Source organism: Kryptolebias marmoratus, linkage group LG4 (assembly GCF_001649575.2).
Source record: "Kryptolebias marmoratus isolate JLee-2015 linkage group LG4, ASM164957v2, whole genome shotgun sequence".
In the NCBI taxonomy this organism is placed as follows: domain Eukaryota; kingdom Metazoa; phylum Chordata; class Actinopteri; order Cyprinodontiformes; family Rivulidae; genus Kryptolebias; species Kryptolebias marmoratus.
Genome location: NC_051433.1, coordinates 16,274,990 through 16,287,390, shown reverse-complemented (window position 1 = coordinate 16,287,390; position 12,401 = coordinate 16,274,990). Strand labels below are relative to the sequence as shown.

At 41.7% G+C, this 12,401-nt stretch overlaps 1 protein-coding gene across 2 annotated transcripts; it reads left to right on the top strand.

Moving 5' to 3' along the window:
* The first annotated feature begins 8 nt into the window (after window positions 1–8).
* LOC108235657 (serine/threonine-protein phosphatase 6 regulatory ankyrin repeat subunit C-like) lies at window positions 9–12,304 on the top strand. Of its 2 annotated transcripts, none has more exons than XM_017415777.3 (28): window positions 9–158; window positions 494–577; window positions 1,420–1,498; window positions 1,623–1,693; window positions 1,792–1,992; window positions 2,308–2,395; window positions 2,754–2,896; window positions 3,545–3,757; window positions 3,900–3,978; window positions 4,103–4,217; window positions 4,916–4,998; window positions 5,095–5,212; window positions 5,563–5,631; window positions 5,718–5,858; window positions 5,968–6,024; window positions 6,279–6,390; window positions 6,485–6,556; window positions 6,644–6,845; window positions 6,927–7,014; window positions 7,398–7,515; window positions 7,607–7,826; window positions 7,978–8,065; window positions 8,182–8,265; window positions 8,601–8,746; window positions 8,965–9,047; window positions 9,264–9,346; window positions 10,012–10,103; window positions 10,185–12,304. In XM_017415777.3, exons 1-28 carry the CDS (start codon window positions 132–134, stop codon window positions 10,376–10,378), a joined length of 3,150 nt encoding a protein of 1,049 aa, XP_017271266.1. In that variant the 5' UTR covers window positions 9–131; the 3' UTR covers window positions 10,379–12,304. The 2 variants fall into 2 exon arrangements, with proteins under 2 accessions (XP_017271266.1, XP_017271265.1); XM_017415776.3 differs by having other exon boundaries at window positions 5,965–6,024.
* Window positions 12,305–12,401: the final 97 nt, after the last annotated feature.

The window sequence follows — 12,401 nt, the reverse complement described above, 5'->3', positions numbered from 1 at the left end:
TTTCACAACTTCACTAAACATCCTAGCTAGTTGCTAACAGAGCTAACGCTAGACTAACTAGCTGCTACATTGTGATATGTTGTTAACTTTACACCAAGTCTCAATGCAGGCGCCTCCTAAGTGATTGGGACATGGAGTTAAGAAATATCAAGGACCAGGTAGTAAATAATGTTTTTACTGTAGTCTTAAGTTAACACGAGAAAACTTACTCCAGTTTTGTAAACAGCTGCTAATCATGTTAGCTAGACGACGAAGAAAGTTTTTGTACAAGTCGAACCACAAACTTCTTACCATGGAGAGAAAATTTTGTTTTCTGGGGGGAGATAGTGGGGTTGCTGATGAAACATGTTGAGTAATAAGTCACAGATTCACATTGTAGTTCCTTCGTGAGACAGTTTCCTTTCTGCACAAATCTGAGAAAACCCAAAATGAGCTGATTTCCTAACATACTTTCTTCGCCTGTCCTCCACCTGCACTGATTCATGCTCTTCAGTCTCCACTGGTTCAGGCTATATTCAGCCAAAGCGTTGAAGACGTGACATTTTTGTTGGACCACAACGAAGATGTCAATGCAAAGGTACTGTCTTGTATGCAGTTTATTTTTATTTTAAAATGATATTAAACCTGAATGCATGGTTCAGTGTTCCCTCCTGTAGCTCCTCTGAATGTCTGCACTTTTTCTTTTATAAAGATGCAAAGTCACATTCATATATGTTTGTATTTTGTCTTTTTTTGACATCTGATGCAAAATGTCTGTACATTTTTATACAAGCTAGTGATAAAAAGGTTATTCACTTTGTATTTTCTTTCTTATATTGAGATATGTCACAAAAATGGATGCAGTCACATCAGAAGTTAAGGTATACACTTATATGTGGCTTACCAATTGATCACTAGCACAAGACTCACATTCATTATTTAAATGTTTTCATATTGTGCTACATCTTTGCGCCAGAACCTGGCCCAGTGATGACAAAAATCTATATACGGTAGCTGAACACAGTTATACAAAGTTCTGGACTGGGACCTGGTGATGAACCTGCAAGATTTTAACCCGTCTCCTCAGTTCCTCTAACTGTGAATTCAACAGAACAATGACGATGATGAGAAGGGAGCACTGCCTGGGTTTTGATTTGACAGGAAAAACAGAAATGTGTGAAAACTCCCCCGCTAGCCATTTTACGGGAATAAAAAGTACTTTACAACGCAACTATGTTAACACAATGTGGTAGCGGATTCTATTAGAGGTAAACTATTTGTCGGTAGTCATCACTATAGTATTAAGATGGGTTTGTTAGATAGATTTTTCATTCAAGCTTCATTTTATTATCAGCTACACACATATTCAGTGCACACAGATGGTAAAAATGTGTTTTTTGCCACTCAAGTGTTGGATTTTTATCTCCCTCTTGATTTTAGGACCAAGAAGAAAGCACACCACTTCATGCTGCTGCTTATTTGGGCAATGTCCATATTATGGAAATGCTTATAAGTTCAGGTAAAAAGCTTTCACTTATACCGTCCTAGTACAGAAGAAGTTTGATCTGTTAAACAAAGAAGAACTGATGTGTCCGGTGGGAAAACATTAAAGCTTTTTTTTTTGCTTTTGTTGTCTATTACAGGTGCTCACGTCAACGCCAAGGACCAGGGGATGCTTACGCCTTTACATCGAGCCGCAGCCTCACGAAATGAAGTACATTTATATGTTCTATACAGACTGAAATAAAATCAAATTAACAAATAAGGGGCGACTACCAGATTGTCATATTTTTATTTATTTTTTTCTCGCAGAGGGCTGTGGAGCTGCTGCTGAAGCACAAAGCAGAAGTCAACGCTCGGGACAAATTCTGGCAGACCCCTTTACACATGGCAGCGGTGAACTGGGCCACAGGCTGTTCTGCAGCTCTGATCCCACACGTGTGCAGCCTGGACGTCACCGACAGATCAGGAAGGACGCCTTTGCATCACGCAGCACACAGCGGTCACACAGAGGTAACCTGAAGAGGCAGGAACACAAGGCAGAGTCGTATCTCTGGCTATTAAAAGTTTAAAGTTTCTTTAAGGCCCGTATGACCAAACACAAAAGTAGAAACACTTCTTTTAAAATTGCTGTCATTGTCTTGATTTTCAGTTTCTCTATAACTCAGTATATTTGCCGTTTCACACAGTGTTCCCAGTTCAATCAGTCGGAAAACAAACAGTCTTCCCTAACTTTGTAACATAAAATATTCTCTCAGCTAGACTAATTATTTTTGAAGATGAGGCTGACCACACACGTCTATTTACTCCGTTATTGTGTTTGTGCAGATGGTGAACTTGTTCCTGCGTAAAGGCGCCAGTTCAAACGCCAAAGATAAGCAGGAAAGGCAACCGGTTCACTGGGCCGCACACCTCGGTGGGTAGTATTTTGTCTTCACTTTCTTTACAGAATTAAATTTTTTTTGACTACCAAAAGAAGTCGTAACACTGGTAAAAGGTTGGAGGTTGGCTTCTTTTTAAAAAAAATGTGTTGTGGTTTTATGCTGATCGTTTTTGTAAATTGATGACAACTTGTTAACTATCCAGTTATTATGGAGAATGCACGTAGCTGATTGGCTGTAACTGGCCTCGGATCCAATCCACGTATCACCACACAGTTCGGCTTCTTCAACACAGCTTCAGTCCTTTAAAGCTGCCTGCCCCGTTTGCCACCTGTCTTACACGCGCAGCAGATGAGTGAGGTGCGTTACGCCTGAGCTCTGCTCTTCTTCTAGGCCACTTGGACATCGTAAAGCTGCTGGTGTCTCACAGTGGAGAAACGATGTGCAAGGACAAGCGGGGCTACACGCCGCTTCATGTTGCAGCTGCTAACGGGCAGCTCGATGTGGTCAGGTTTCTGCTGAGGCTGCGGGTGGAGGTAAAGTGGCTGCGGCTCGGTCACAAAATGAATTAAATGCATTTTCTGTCTTATATCTTCTGTACAGAAAACTACTTTTTACTGCCAAGTGGTAGTGTGAAGGGTGTGTATTTTAACACATTACTACTTGGGATGGTTTGTATTAGAAAGGATGTGTCCACATTTGTTAATCAAACTGGTGTGTTTTATTTATTCAGCTATAAGCTGCTTGAGAAAATACTTATGAACAAGGCGGCATGCTGACTGAGCTTCATGTTTGATGCATTTTTTTGTTGACAGATCTTACAAACTTAAGTATTTTGAGATAAGGCAGGGATGTTAGAGGTGTTTTTATTTTTCAAAGAGTGCCAATGTTTATATATAGAAGGACCGAGACCCATTTTTAAAGGCAATCTGTTTGTTGTTCACAAAGGTTTCAGTGACAGCCTTCTCTTCTTAAACTGATCTGCAGTCAAAGAGCAATCACACCTGAGTTTGTTTTATTCAGCTCAACCTGTCAAGCGTGAAGACGAGTATTTACTTTAGACTTATCATATTAGGAACATTTTCCCAAAAGAAAGTTGCTTTCTTTCATTTAAGATCCAATCATCTCCATCCTAAAGTGAACAAGTTGTGACGTTATGCCGATCTTTTTGTTTTGCCTCTCAGACTGACGAACCCAACATTTTCGGGAACACGGCGCTCCACATGGCCTGTCACACAGGACAGGATATTGTAGCCGCCGAGCTGCTGAACTGTGGCGCCAACATAAACCAGCCCAATTATCATGGCGACACGCCGCTGCACCTGGCTGCCGCCTCGTCCAGCGGCGCGCTGTGTCTGGAGCTGCTCGTCAACAACGGTGCCGACGTCAACATGCAGGTACTGTTTTATATTTCTGGATTCCCAGATTGTGGGGAGTATAGGTCAGAATGTGTAATGTAAAGATGGTGAGGGTTTGTGGATGTATTTTATATATATTATTTATATATTTTATATCAGTTTTCTTACCTTTGTGCAACAGAATAAAGAAGGAAAGAGCCCTTTACACATGGCTGCAATGCATGGATGCTTCACAGGCTCCCAGTTTCTGATCCAGAAAGGTAACACATAAATCACAACAAATCATTAAATCATAAATCACAATCACAACATCCAGCCGCAGCACGGTGAAAACATGGCAACTTAAAACGCAGACGAAATACATTGTTCTCTCTCTTTACGTAGGCGGGGAGATCGATTGTGTCGACACAAATGGAAACACTCCCCTTCACGTCGCTGCCAGATACGGTCACGAGTTACTGATCAGTATTCTGCTGGCACACGGTGCGCACAGAGGCAGGTGAGTCCGCCCGAAGGCGATGCTTTTCATTAAAAATGTTGCTGCTGGCGTCACGGTCAGGACGCTGCACCTTCAGAAAATATACCACCGGTGTAGACTCTCAGTCATCCAGGACGTGGCGGATCCCCCAAATTTTTTTAAAACAAAGAAGCAACTAGACTTCTGTTCTGTAGTTAAAGACATTTCTCAAAAACTACAGAACTGAAGTCCAGTTGCTTTGTTTTAAAAAGTCCCTCTCCACAATCAACACCTTTTATTATTTTAAATAATCCAGTAAAAATCTGCTTTCTGATTGGTTGTTATCTAAGAACATGGGCTAATATGTGTTTTTGAACTTCATAAAAGCACAAAAGTAGGAATGTGTTGACATTATAGGCACTGATGTTTGACTAGGCTTTGAAAATTAAACAAATGTTGATGTTTTACTTTAAAGTAATCAAATCCATATTTGCTAGATATCATTTTATGCTAACAACACATGGTTTTAGCCTTCACACAGTCTATTCTGTAAAGGAGCAGCAGTAGTCAAGCAAAAATAAGCCTCAAATGCAGTAAGAGAAGCAGTAGAAACCTGGTGGACGCTGGTTTGGGCTGAATTAGAGACAAAGTCATGGTGGACGCTGTTATTTCAGCTTCTGATAGAAAGTCCTTTCGCACCTAGCAGAGACACACTAAAGTAAATGTTGGGATCTCTGCAGACCGGGGGTTCATGGGATGCTTCCACTGCATTTGTCGGCTCTCTACGGTTTTCCCGATTGTTGCCACATGTTGCTGTCTAACGGTAAGACTCCGCCAGCTCCACTCGCTCAAACTAACTCTGCTGTGTGATGTCAGAGGCTCTAACACAACTCAGACATGTCATTTCGTTTTCTCTCAGGCCAGTTTTACAACATGGTGCCAGCTCCAGCCGCCGATCACATCCAGACAGCGGAGTTCGACATCAACGCCTCCGACGACCACGGCAGGACCTGCCTGCATGCCGCCGCTTCTGGAGGGTTGAGTGATGAACTCACATTTAATGCTTTGTTTATTTTCCTCCTGTTCTTTCAAACTAGCATCAGAACAAAGAAAATTAAACCAACAATAACTTTGCTTTATACCGGAGTAAATTAAAGGAGGATAACATTGTGAAGTCAGTTTGTGAAGCATCACTGATCGAGGAAAAAGACCTTCAGGAATGAAAATTTAAATAATATTTGCCTGTTGTTTTTTCTAGTCGTAAAATACACAACAAATGAACAGTTCAGCAGAAAACAAGCCTAAATTGTGTTGATGCATTACAAAGATATTTACAGGTTAACCTACAGGTTGTTTATTTACTGTGATTACCTTTTTTGTTTTGCAGGAATGTTGAGTGTCTTAACTTGGTCCTAAATAGCGGCTCCGAACTGGATTTAAAGGACAATTTGGGAAGGTGAGCAGCGTTTTGAACAGCTGCAGGTAAGAAGTGAACTACTTTTGATTCGAACGTGAATAGCCCCTGTCCTATGTCATGTCCAGGTCTCCTCTTCACTACGCCGCAGCCAACGGGAACAGCCAGTGCACGATCTCTCTGGTGCGAGCCGGAGCGGAGGTGAACGAGGCGGATCTGACCGGCTGCAGCCCTCTGCACTACGCCGCCGCCTCGCACACGTTCTGCCGGTCAGAGCGCCTCATTCTCCTCCTTTGAATTTCACTACAGGTTTTAACGAGCGACAGCAAAGACAAGCAGGTTTTAAAAAATCACATATTGTGTTTTTTTCATCAGCAGAGAGGGAACAAACTATGAAACAAACCTCAGGATGGAAAAGGAACATGAAGCCTTTCTGTAAGTCGTATTTTAAGCACACCATCTAAACTTATATTCTTATGCGTCAACTACAATGGAATATCTTACTTTAGCTCTCCCTTTTGTTGAAGTAAAATGTTATTTTGAATGAAATAGATTAAAAGTTTATTTCCCAGAGACAAACAAGAATAAGTAAGTTTATATACACGTGTAATGACCTAACATTAAAATCTTGTAGCTGGAAGATGAATAAAATGCCAGAGAAGAAGCTTTGCTGTGTTTTCTGTGTTCAGGTGTTTGGATTATTTGCTTGACAACGGGGCAAACCCAACTCTGAAGAACAGCAGAGGTTACAGTGCTGTTCACTACGCAGCAGCCTACGGGAACAAGCAGCATCTAGAACTGGTCCGTTTTTTGTTTTTTAACTACTTTTCTGTCGTTTACATTGTGAGACACTTCCTGCAGGCTGAACCTGATCAAAGCTCTGTTATTTTTGCAGCTTTTGGAAATCTCTTTTAATTGTCTGGAAGAGGTTGAGAGTAATATTCCAGTCAGCCCTCTGCACTTAGCTGTGAGTAACAAACGAGTGAACGGACAAATAAACGCGCTTCCTCGTAAAGCTTTACCCCAGGGTTCCCTCTGCGTTTCGCTCCCGCAGGCGTACTACGGCCACTGTGAGGCGCTGCACTTGCTGTGCGAGACGCTGGTGAGCCTGGACGTGCGGGACATAAAGGGCCGGACCGCGCTCCACCTCGCCGCTCGGAGAGGCTTCTCCAGATGCGTGGAGGTCCTACTGCAGCATCAGGCCTCCTACGCCCTGAAGGAGCACGGCAACAAGTGGACAGCTCTGCATGCTGCAGGTGGGTGTCGCACTCGCCCTGCTGCCCGAATAAGCTTTAGCGTTTGACGTCTTTTCATCTCGTTATTTCCTGCTCAATCAGCTGCGGAGGGGCAAGTGGACTGTTTGCTTTTATTGGTCAACAAGGAACAAAGTGCGGACATCATTGACAGTCAGGACGCACAGGGACAGTGAGTGGACTTCCTTTACAGTTTTTCTTGTTCTTCAGTCCAGCCAAATCCATTATATTCCAATTTTTATTTGAATTTTGGTGAGAAAATTATGCGTTTAAACTTCAAAACTGTCGTTCTGTCATAAAAACCCTATTCCTTAAATTTACAGCCTAATTTTATGACAATTAAATGATGAAAAAGAAGCAACAGAGTCCTAAAAACTCCTAAAACTCATAAAAACAACAATTATAGAAAGATAATAACTGCAAGTAATGTTTAAGCACGGAGCAGTTCAGATCATATGAGAGCTCAATGTGTTCATCCTGAAGGCTGATTCTGTCAGTCTGATCAGACAAACATTGTTCTTCACTTTCAAACAATAACTTCTGTCCGTGTCTCAGGACGCCTCTCATGCTGGCTGCTTTGGGACGTCACACCGACTGCGTCTACATTCTCCTGGAGAAGAAAGCAAACGTCGACGCTGCAGATAGACGTGGTTTCACCGCTCTGCACAGAGCTGTGAGTGTGTGCATGTCTTTTAATTTTACCTAACGTTATCCAAGAGCTGTTTTGTTTTTTTAATGTAAAGGCTCGTCTTCTTGTCCTGCAGGCGATGTTGGGCAGCGAGGACTGCGTGTCTGCTCTGTTGGAACATGGCGCCTCCGTCCTGTGCAGAGACGCTCAGGGAAAGATGCCGCTCCACCTCGCGGCGTCCTGTGGTCACACACGGCTGCTCCACACTTTACTGAGGGCTGCTAAGAAAGCCGACCCTCTGGACTCCTTGTTGGACTTCCGAGGCTTCACACCCACACACTGGGCTGCGTACCACGGTGACATTTAATTTAACAAACCCAGCTGGTTTCAGTGTTGAACTCAGTGAAAAACTACACAAATATGAACTGAACGTGTATGAGTGTACCTCTTTATAGCACCAGGAGTTAAATAATGTCAAACCATTTGTCTGTTTGTTGGTTTCCTCAGGGCATGAAGGTTGTTTACATGTTTTACTTGAAAACAAACTTGTTAGCAACCGGGAAGGAAACCTTTTCACTCCGTTGCACTGTGCTTTGTAAGTATCAGAGTGCTAAGAGTAGCCTACGCCCTGCATGCGCTCAGATGTTTATTAGACAGTTATTTACAACCACTTTAGAGGTGTTTTTCAACATGTCTTTGCTTCGTATACAGAATTAGTGGACACGATGCTGCTGCTGAGCTTCTAGTGAAGTCCATCGGTCCTCAGATTGTCCACGTTAATGATGCCAAAGGAAGGTGGGTTAAGGTTTTTTATAATAGATCTGCATCACGTAACACTGCCAGAATGATTTAAAGATGCTGTAATGTGTTTTTTAATTAAGGAAAATATTTAGAAATACTAAAAAAAAATCCATTTCTCTCAGTCGTTGTAGCTCAATATGTTTTTATGTCAGTAGGTTTCCCCTAAATTTACTTGCAGCTGACAAAAACAATCCTTCAATAGATGAAACAGCTTTATAGATCTTACAACTTTAGATTAATCAGGTTTTTATTTTGAATTTCCTCCCATAGGTCGTATAAGTTTCAAAATAAAAGCAGTCTGTGTGATATTGTTGCATTTCACTGCGCAGGAAGCCGCTGCATGCAGCTGCTTATTCAGGGAGTGCTGCTGGGCTCCAGCTGGTTCTGACCCGGGGAGCCGAGCTCAACGGTGCGGATCGGTTCGGTTCTTCTGCTCTCATGGTCGCCGCAGACTGTGGACAGACTGCGGCTGTTGGTACGTGGCTAAAAAAAATTTCCCAGAGGCCGGCCTCTTATCGCTCCTCTCTGTGTTCTCGTCACCTTAAAACTTGCACCAGACAACTTGTTGTTTGTGTTACATCCCGCTTTGTCGCCCCGCTGCACTGATAGTCGGTCACCCGACGTGAGAAACACCCGATGAAGCTGTAAAATGTTACAGCGCAGTTGTCGTTGCTCATTTTCTTTTCATTTCAGAGTTCTTGCTGCACAAGATGAAGCCAGACCTGACCCTGGTGGATGTTAATGACAACACAGCACTTCACTTGGCCTGCAGCAAGGTCACACACACACACACACACCAATTAATGCACCGCATGTTTGGAGTGGCACATTAAATATAGCATGAACGTAGCAGGAGAGAGTTAAACATTTGCTTTGTAAAAAGTACAAAATCAGAGGTTTGACTGTGTTTCCAGGCAGGAAGTTTTTGTTTTTACCGTTCTGATTGTTTACAGAGTTTGAACCACTCATAAACAGCGTGCTTTAATCTGCAGGGTCATGAGATGTGCGCCCTGTTGATCCTCACGGAGATCACGGATTCCTCCCTCATCAATGCAAGAAACAGCTCTCTCCAGATGTGAGTTGTCGTTAACCACTACAGCACTGTGCAAAAGTCTTTAATCGTCCCTTGCTTCTCTGGATTTGTAGCCAGACTTTCTTGTAATCTTTTAAACTGGTCCTGATCAGTAGTTCTTCAGTCTTTTAGCAAAGAACCAGTTTTAAATTAGATCTTTAGGCACTTTGTCAGCAGCGGCCTAACAGTTTGTTCCAATCTTTTCAGTGAAAATGCTGAAGAATACCAAAGATAAGACAGCTTAAATAAATCAGGATTTTAGCTTCAACATGGTGATTTGGCCTACAAATGGTTAACTGACAGATGACGCATCTCTAGAACCCCGTTTCAGATCTTTGATGGATTTTGGGGTTTTTTTAGGCCTGAAACAACTTCTTTCTGTCCATCTCTTGTCTGCTTTCCACATTTTTTTTAAACACAGCATACAATAAGCTATCACGGCTAGGTACAAGAACTGGACTGTAAATGAGTGAAAAAGTAGTCAAAGTCCAGAGAAGACGTCCCTTCAGATGGACCGTCTGGCTGCTTGGAAGCAAAGTATAAAAACAGGCACAGTGTTGCTGTAATCAGCTGAATAGATCTCTAATCAAACCTTAGGCTACGATATGAATAAAGTGTAAAACTGGAAACCTTTGACTGAGGTTTTGAATGTCTTTTCTGTCACGCAGGCCCCTTCACATTGCAGCAAGGAAAGGCTTGGCTACGGTGGTGCAGGTCTTACTGAGCAGAGGAGCAGCAGTCATGGCTGTAGATGAGGACGGTGAGCATCAGTGTTTACATTTCTGTGGGAGGGCATCAGAGAAGTCCATGTGTCCCAACCTTAAAAACTGGTCCCCTGTAGGTCACACACCAGCTCTGGCCTGCGCCCCAAACAAAAACGTAGCAGACTGCCTGGCCCTGATCCTCTCCACCATGAGGCCTTTCCCTCCCAGAGAGGCAGAAGCCACCGCAGCTCCTCGTTTCAGCGCCGTCCTGAAGAACTGTGGCATTGCCGCCGCCGCCTGCAAGTCCAACGGGAACCTGTGTCATGCCTGAGTTAAAGACCCGTGAAGCTTCATCAGAGTTTAGCAGGGAGTCCTAAACAAACTTCTCTTAAATCTAGTCTTAGGTGTGGCTGAAACGGGCAGATCCATCACTTATGAAGTATTTACCATTAGAAATAAACGGTAATAATGAAAAGAAGTTATAATGTGAGCACACTACACGAGCCTTCTTACTTGAACCAAGTCCAAAGTTAGTATTAGCTTTTTTAAAAGCTTTTTTAAGGTCTATGTTGTTTCTCCCTTTGGTTTGGTTGTAAAGAGCGCCCTTAAAGGCTGCGGTGAAACAAGACTGTTGGAAAATATGCAAGTTTAAATTGCTCTTTTTACAACAACTCAGGGCACTTTTACATCCTGTTCAGTAACTATTTGTATCCTTAGACAACATGTCAGGTCTCATTAAAAAATAGTTTTCTACTATTTAGATGTTGGATTTAACTTCAAGCCAGAGAAAAGACAAACTCCTAAACATGATGAAACCAGCATTTCTCTAAGGGAATGCATATTGCGCACTGCCTTGCATGCCAAAGTTTAAAACAAAAACCTTGTGCAATCTGTTAGCTCTCAGAGTAAGTGTCTGGGACAACTCTCAGCTACTACCACACAAGATTTTAGCTCATTATCTATGAAATTAACTGATTTATCACTATGTTTGTGTCTGCTAAGGTCAATTATCTGTAGCGGCTGTCTTGACTTGGGTTGACTCCCAAAGTTAATCAGCTGTAGACGTCCATCTAATGATTAATTTCTTAGAGTTTCATTCAAATCCAGGGATAGGGCGATAATCAGGAAGGACAGGAGAGTCTATCTACTCTTGTCCTCTGAGACTGGTTTTATTGAAGGATTTGAAAGAGTTTTTATTGTGCTTAAACATGAAAGAGCAAAGCTCTGTGTAAACGTAGGAGCATTTAGTCTTATTTGTAGCAGAGGTAGCCACGTATTAGCGTCTCAGTCCTCCTGACATGCTTCTGAAAGCCTATGCTTCATTACAGAAAACAGGTTTGCTGGTTCTCTGGTTCAGTTGTAGAGACATTGTTCCACCTTCAGTACCAGAGGGAGGGAAAAAAAGGCTCAAGTTAAGAAATCCTGGAATATCTCTTTAACCAACCAAACCCTTTCGTCGCAACCTGAACACTTGTGACGTCAATTTACGACTGCCTCCAAGTATCTAATAGATGCTGTAAACATTTTATGCAATTATTCTGACTATTTTCTTACCTTGCCTTGTGTACAGCAAACAATGCACTAATATGATTATTACTTCAGTATTATGATGATTTACGTTTCAGTTTTGGTAAAAAAAAAAAAAAAATAGAACAAGCCACAGGCGTTGTTATAGTTTTATTCATATAAAGAGTATTTTGTATTTATATACATCTTGAAAAGAAGTTAACCTTTTACTTGTAGTATCTATAAAAAATGAATTTTTGTACCTCTCTAAAGATGAAACAACATCTTCAGGTTGATGTTACATACGTAGGTGGATATATTTTAGAACTTTTAATAGGGGTTTATGGAAAGGTTATAAACATCTTACCTGTTGTAGATGGCTCTTTTCATAGCCTCAGTTTGGAGGAATGCATTTTAATGGTTGCCATCTTAAAACAACTGAAATAGATTTATAGTGGTTTTTGCAAATAATTTTTCTTTTAAACTTTTCTGCTGCTGTCAGTTTCACATGACGTTTATTCCAGCAGAAATACGATGATATTCCTGCTGTAAATTGCTCTATTAAACTCTTTTTCTCCAAACTGCGGTCATTCAAAGAGCTATCGTCAACAGGTAAGATAATCGTTATTCACAACCTGTCTGCAGAGCCCCACTTTAAAAGATCCAATGGCTTTAAGATGTCACATAGTTAAGTGTAACTTAGCTTGGAAAAGAAGTAACATGTTTCATTTAAAGAGGAAATGAAATAAAATATTAAAGTAATGAGTTTTCATGTTTTTCTTTTTGTTCAGCACTATCATAAAACACTCCAGCAGTCCATTACTCTGATTCAAAACGTTGACTCGTTT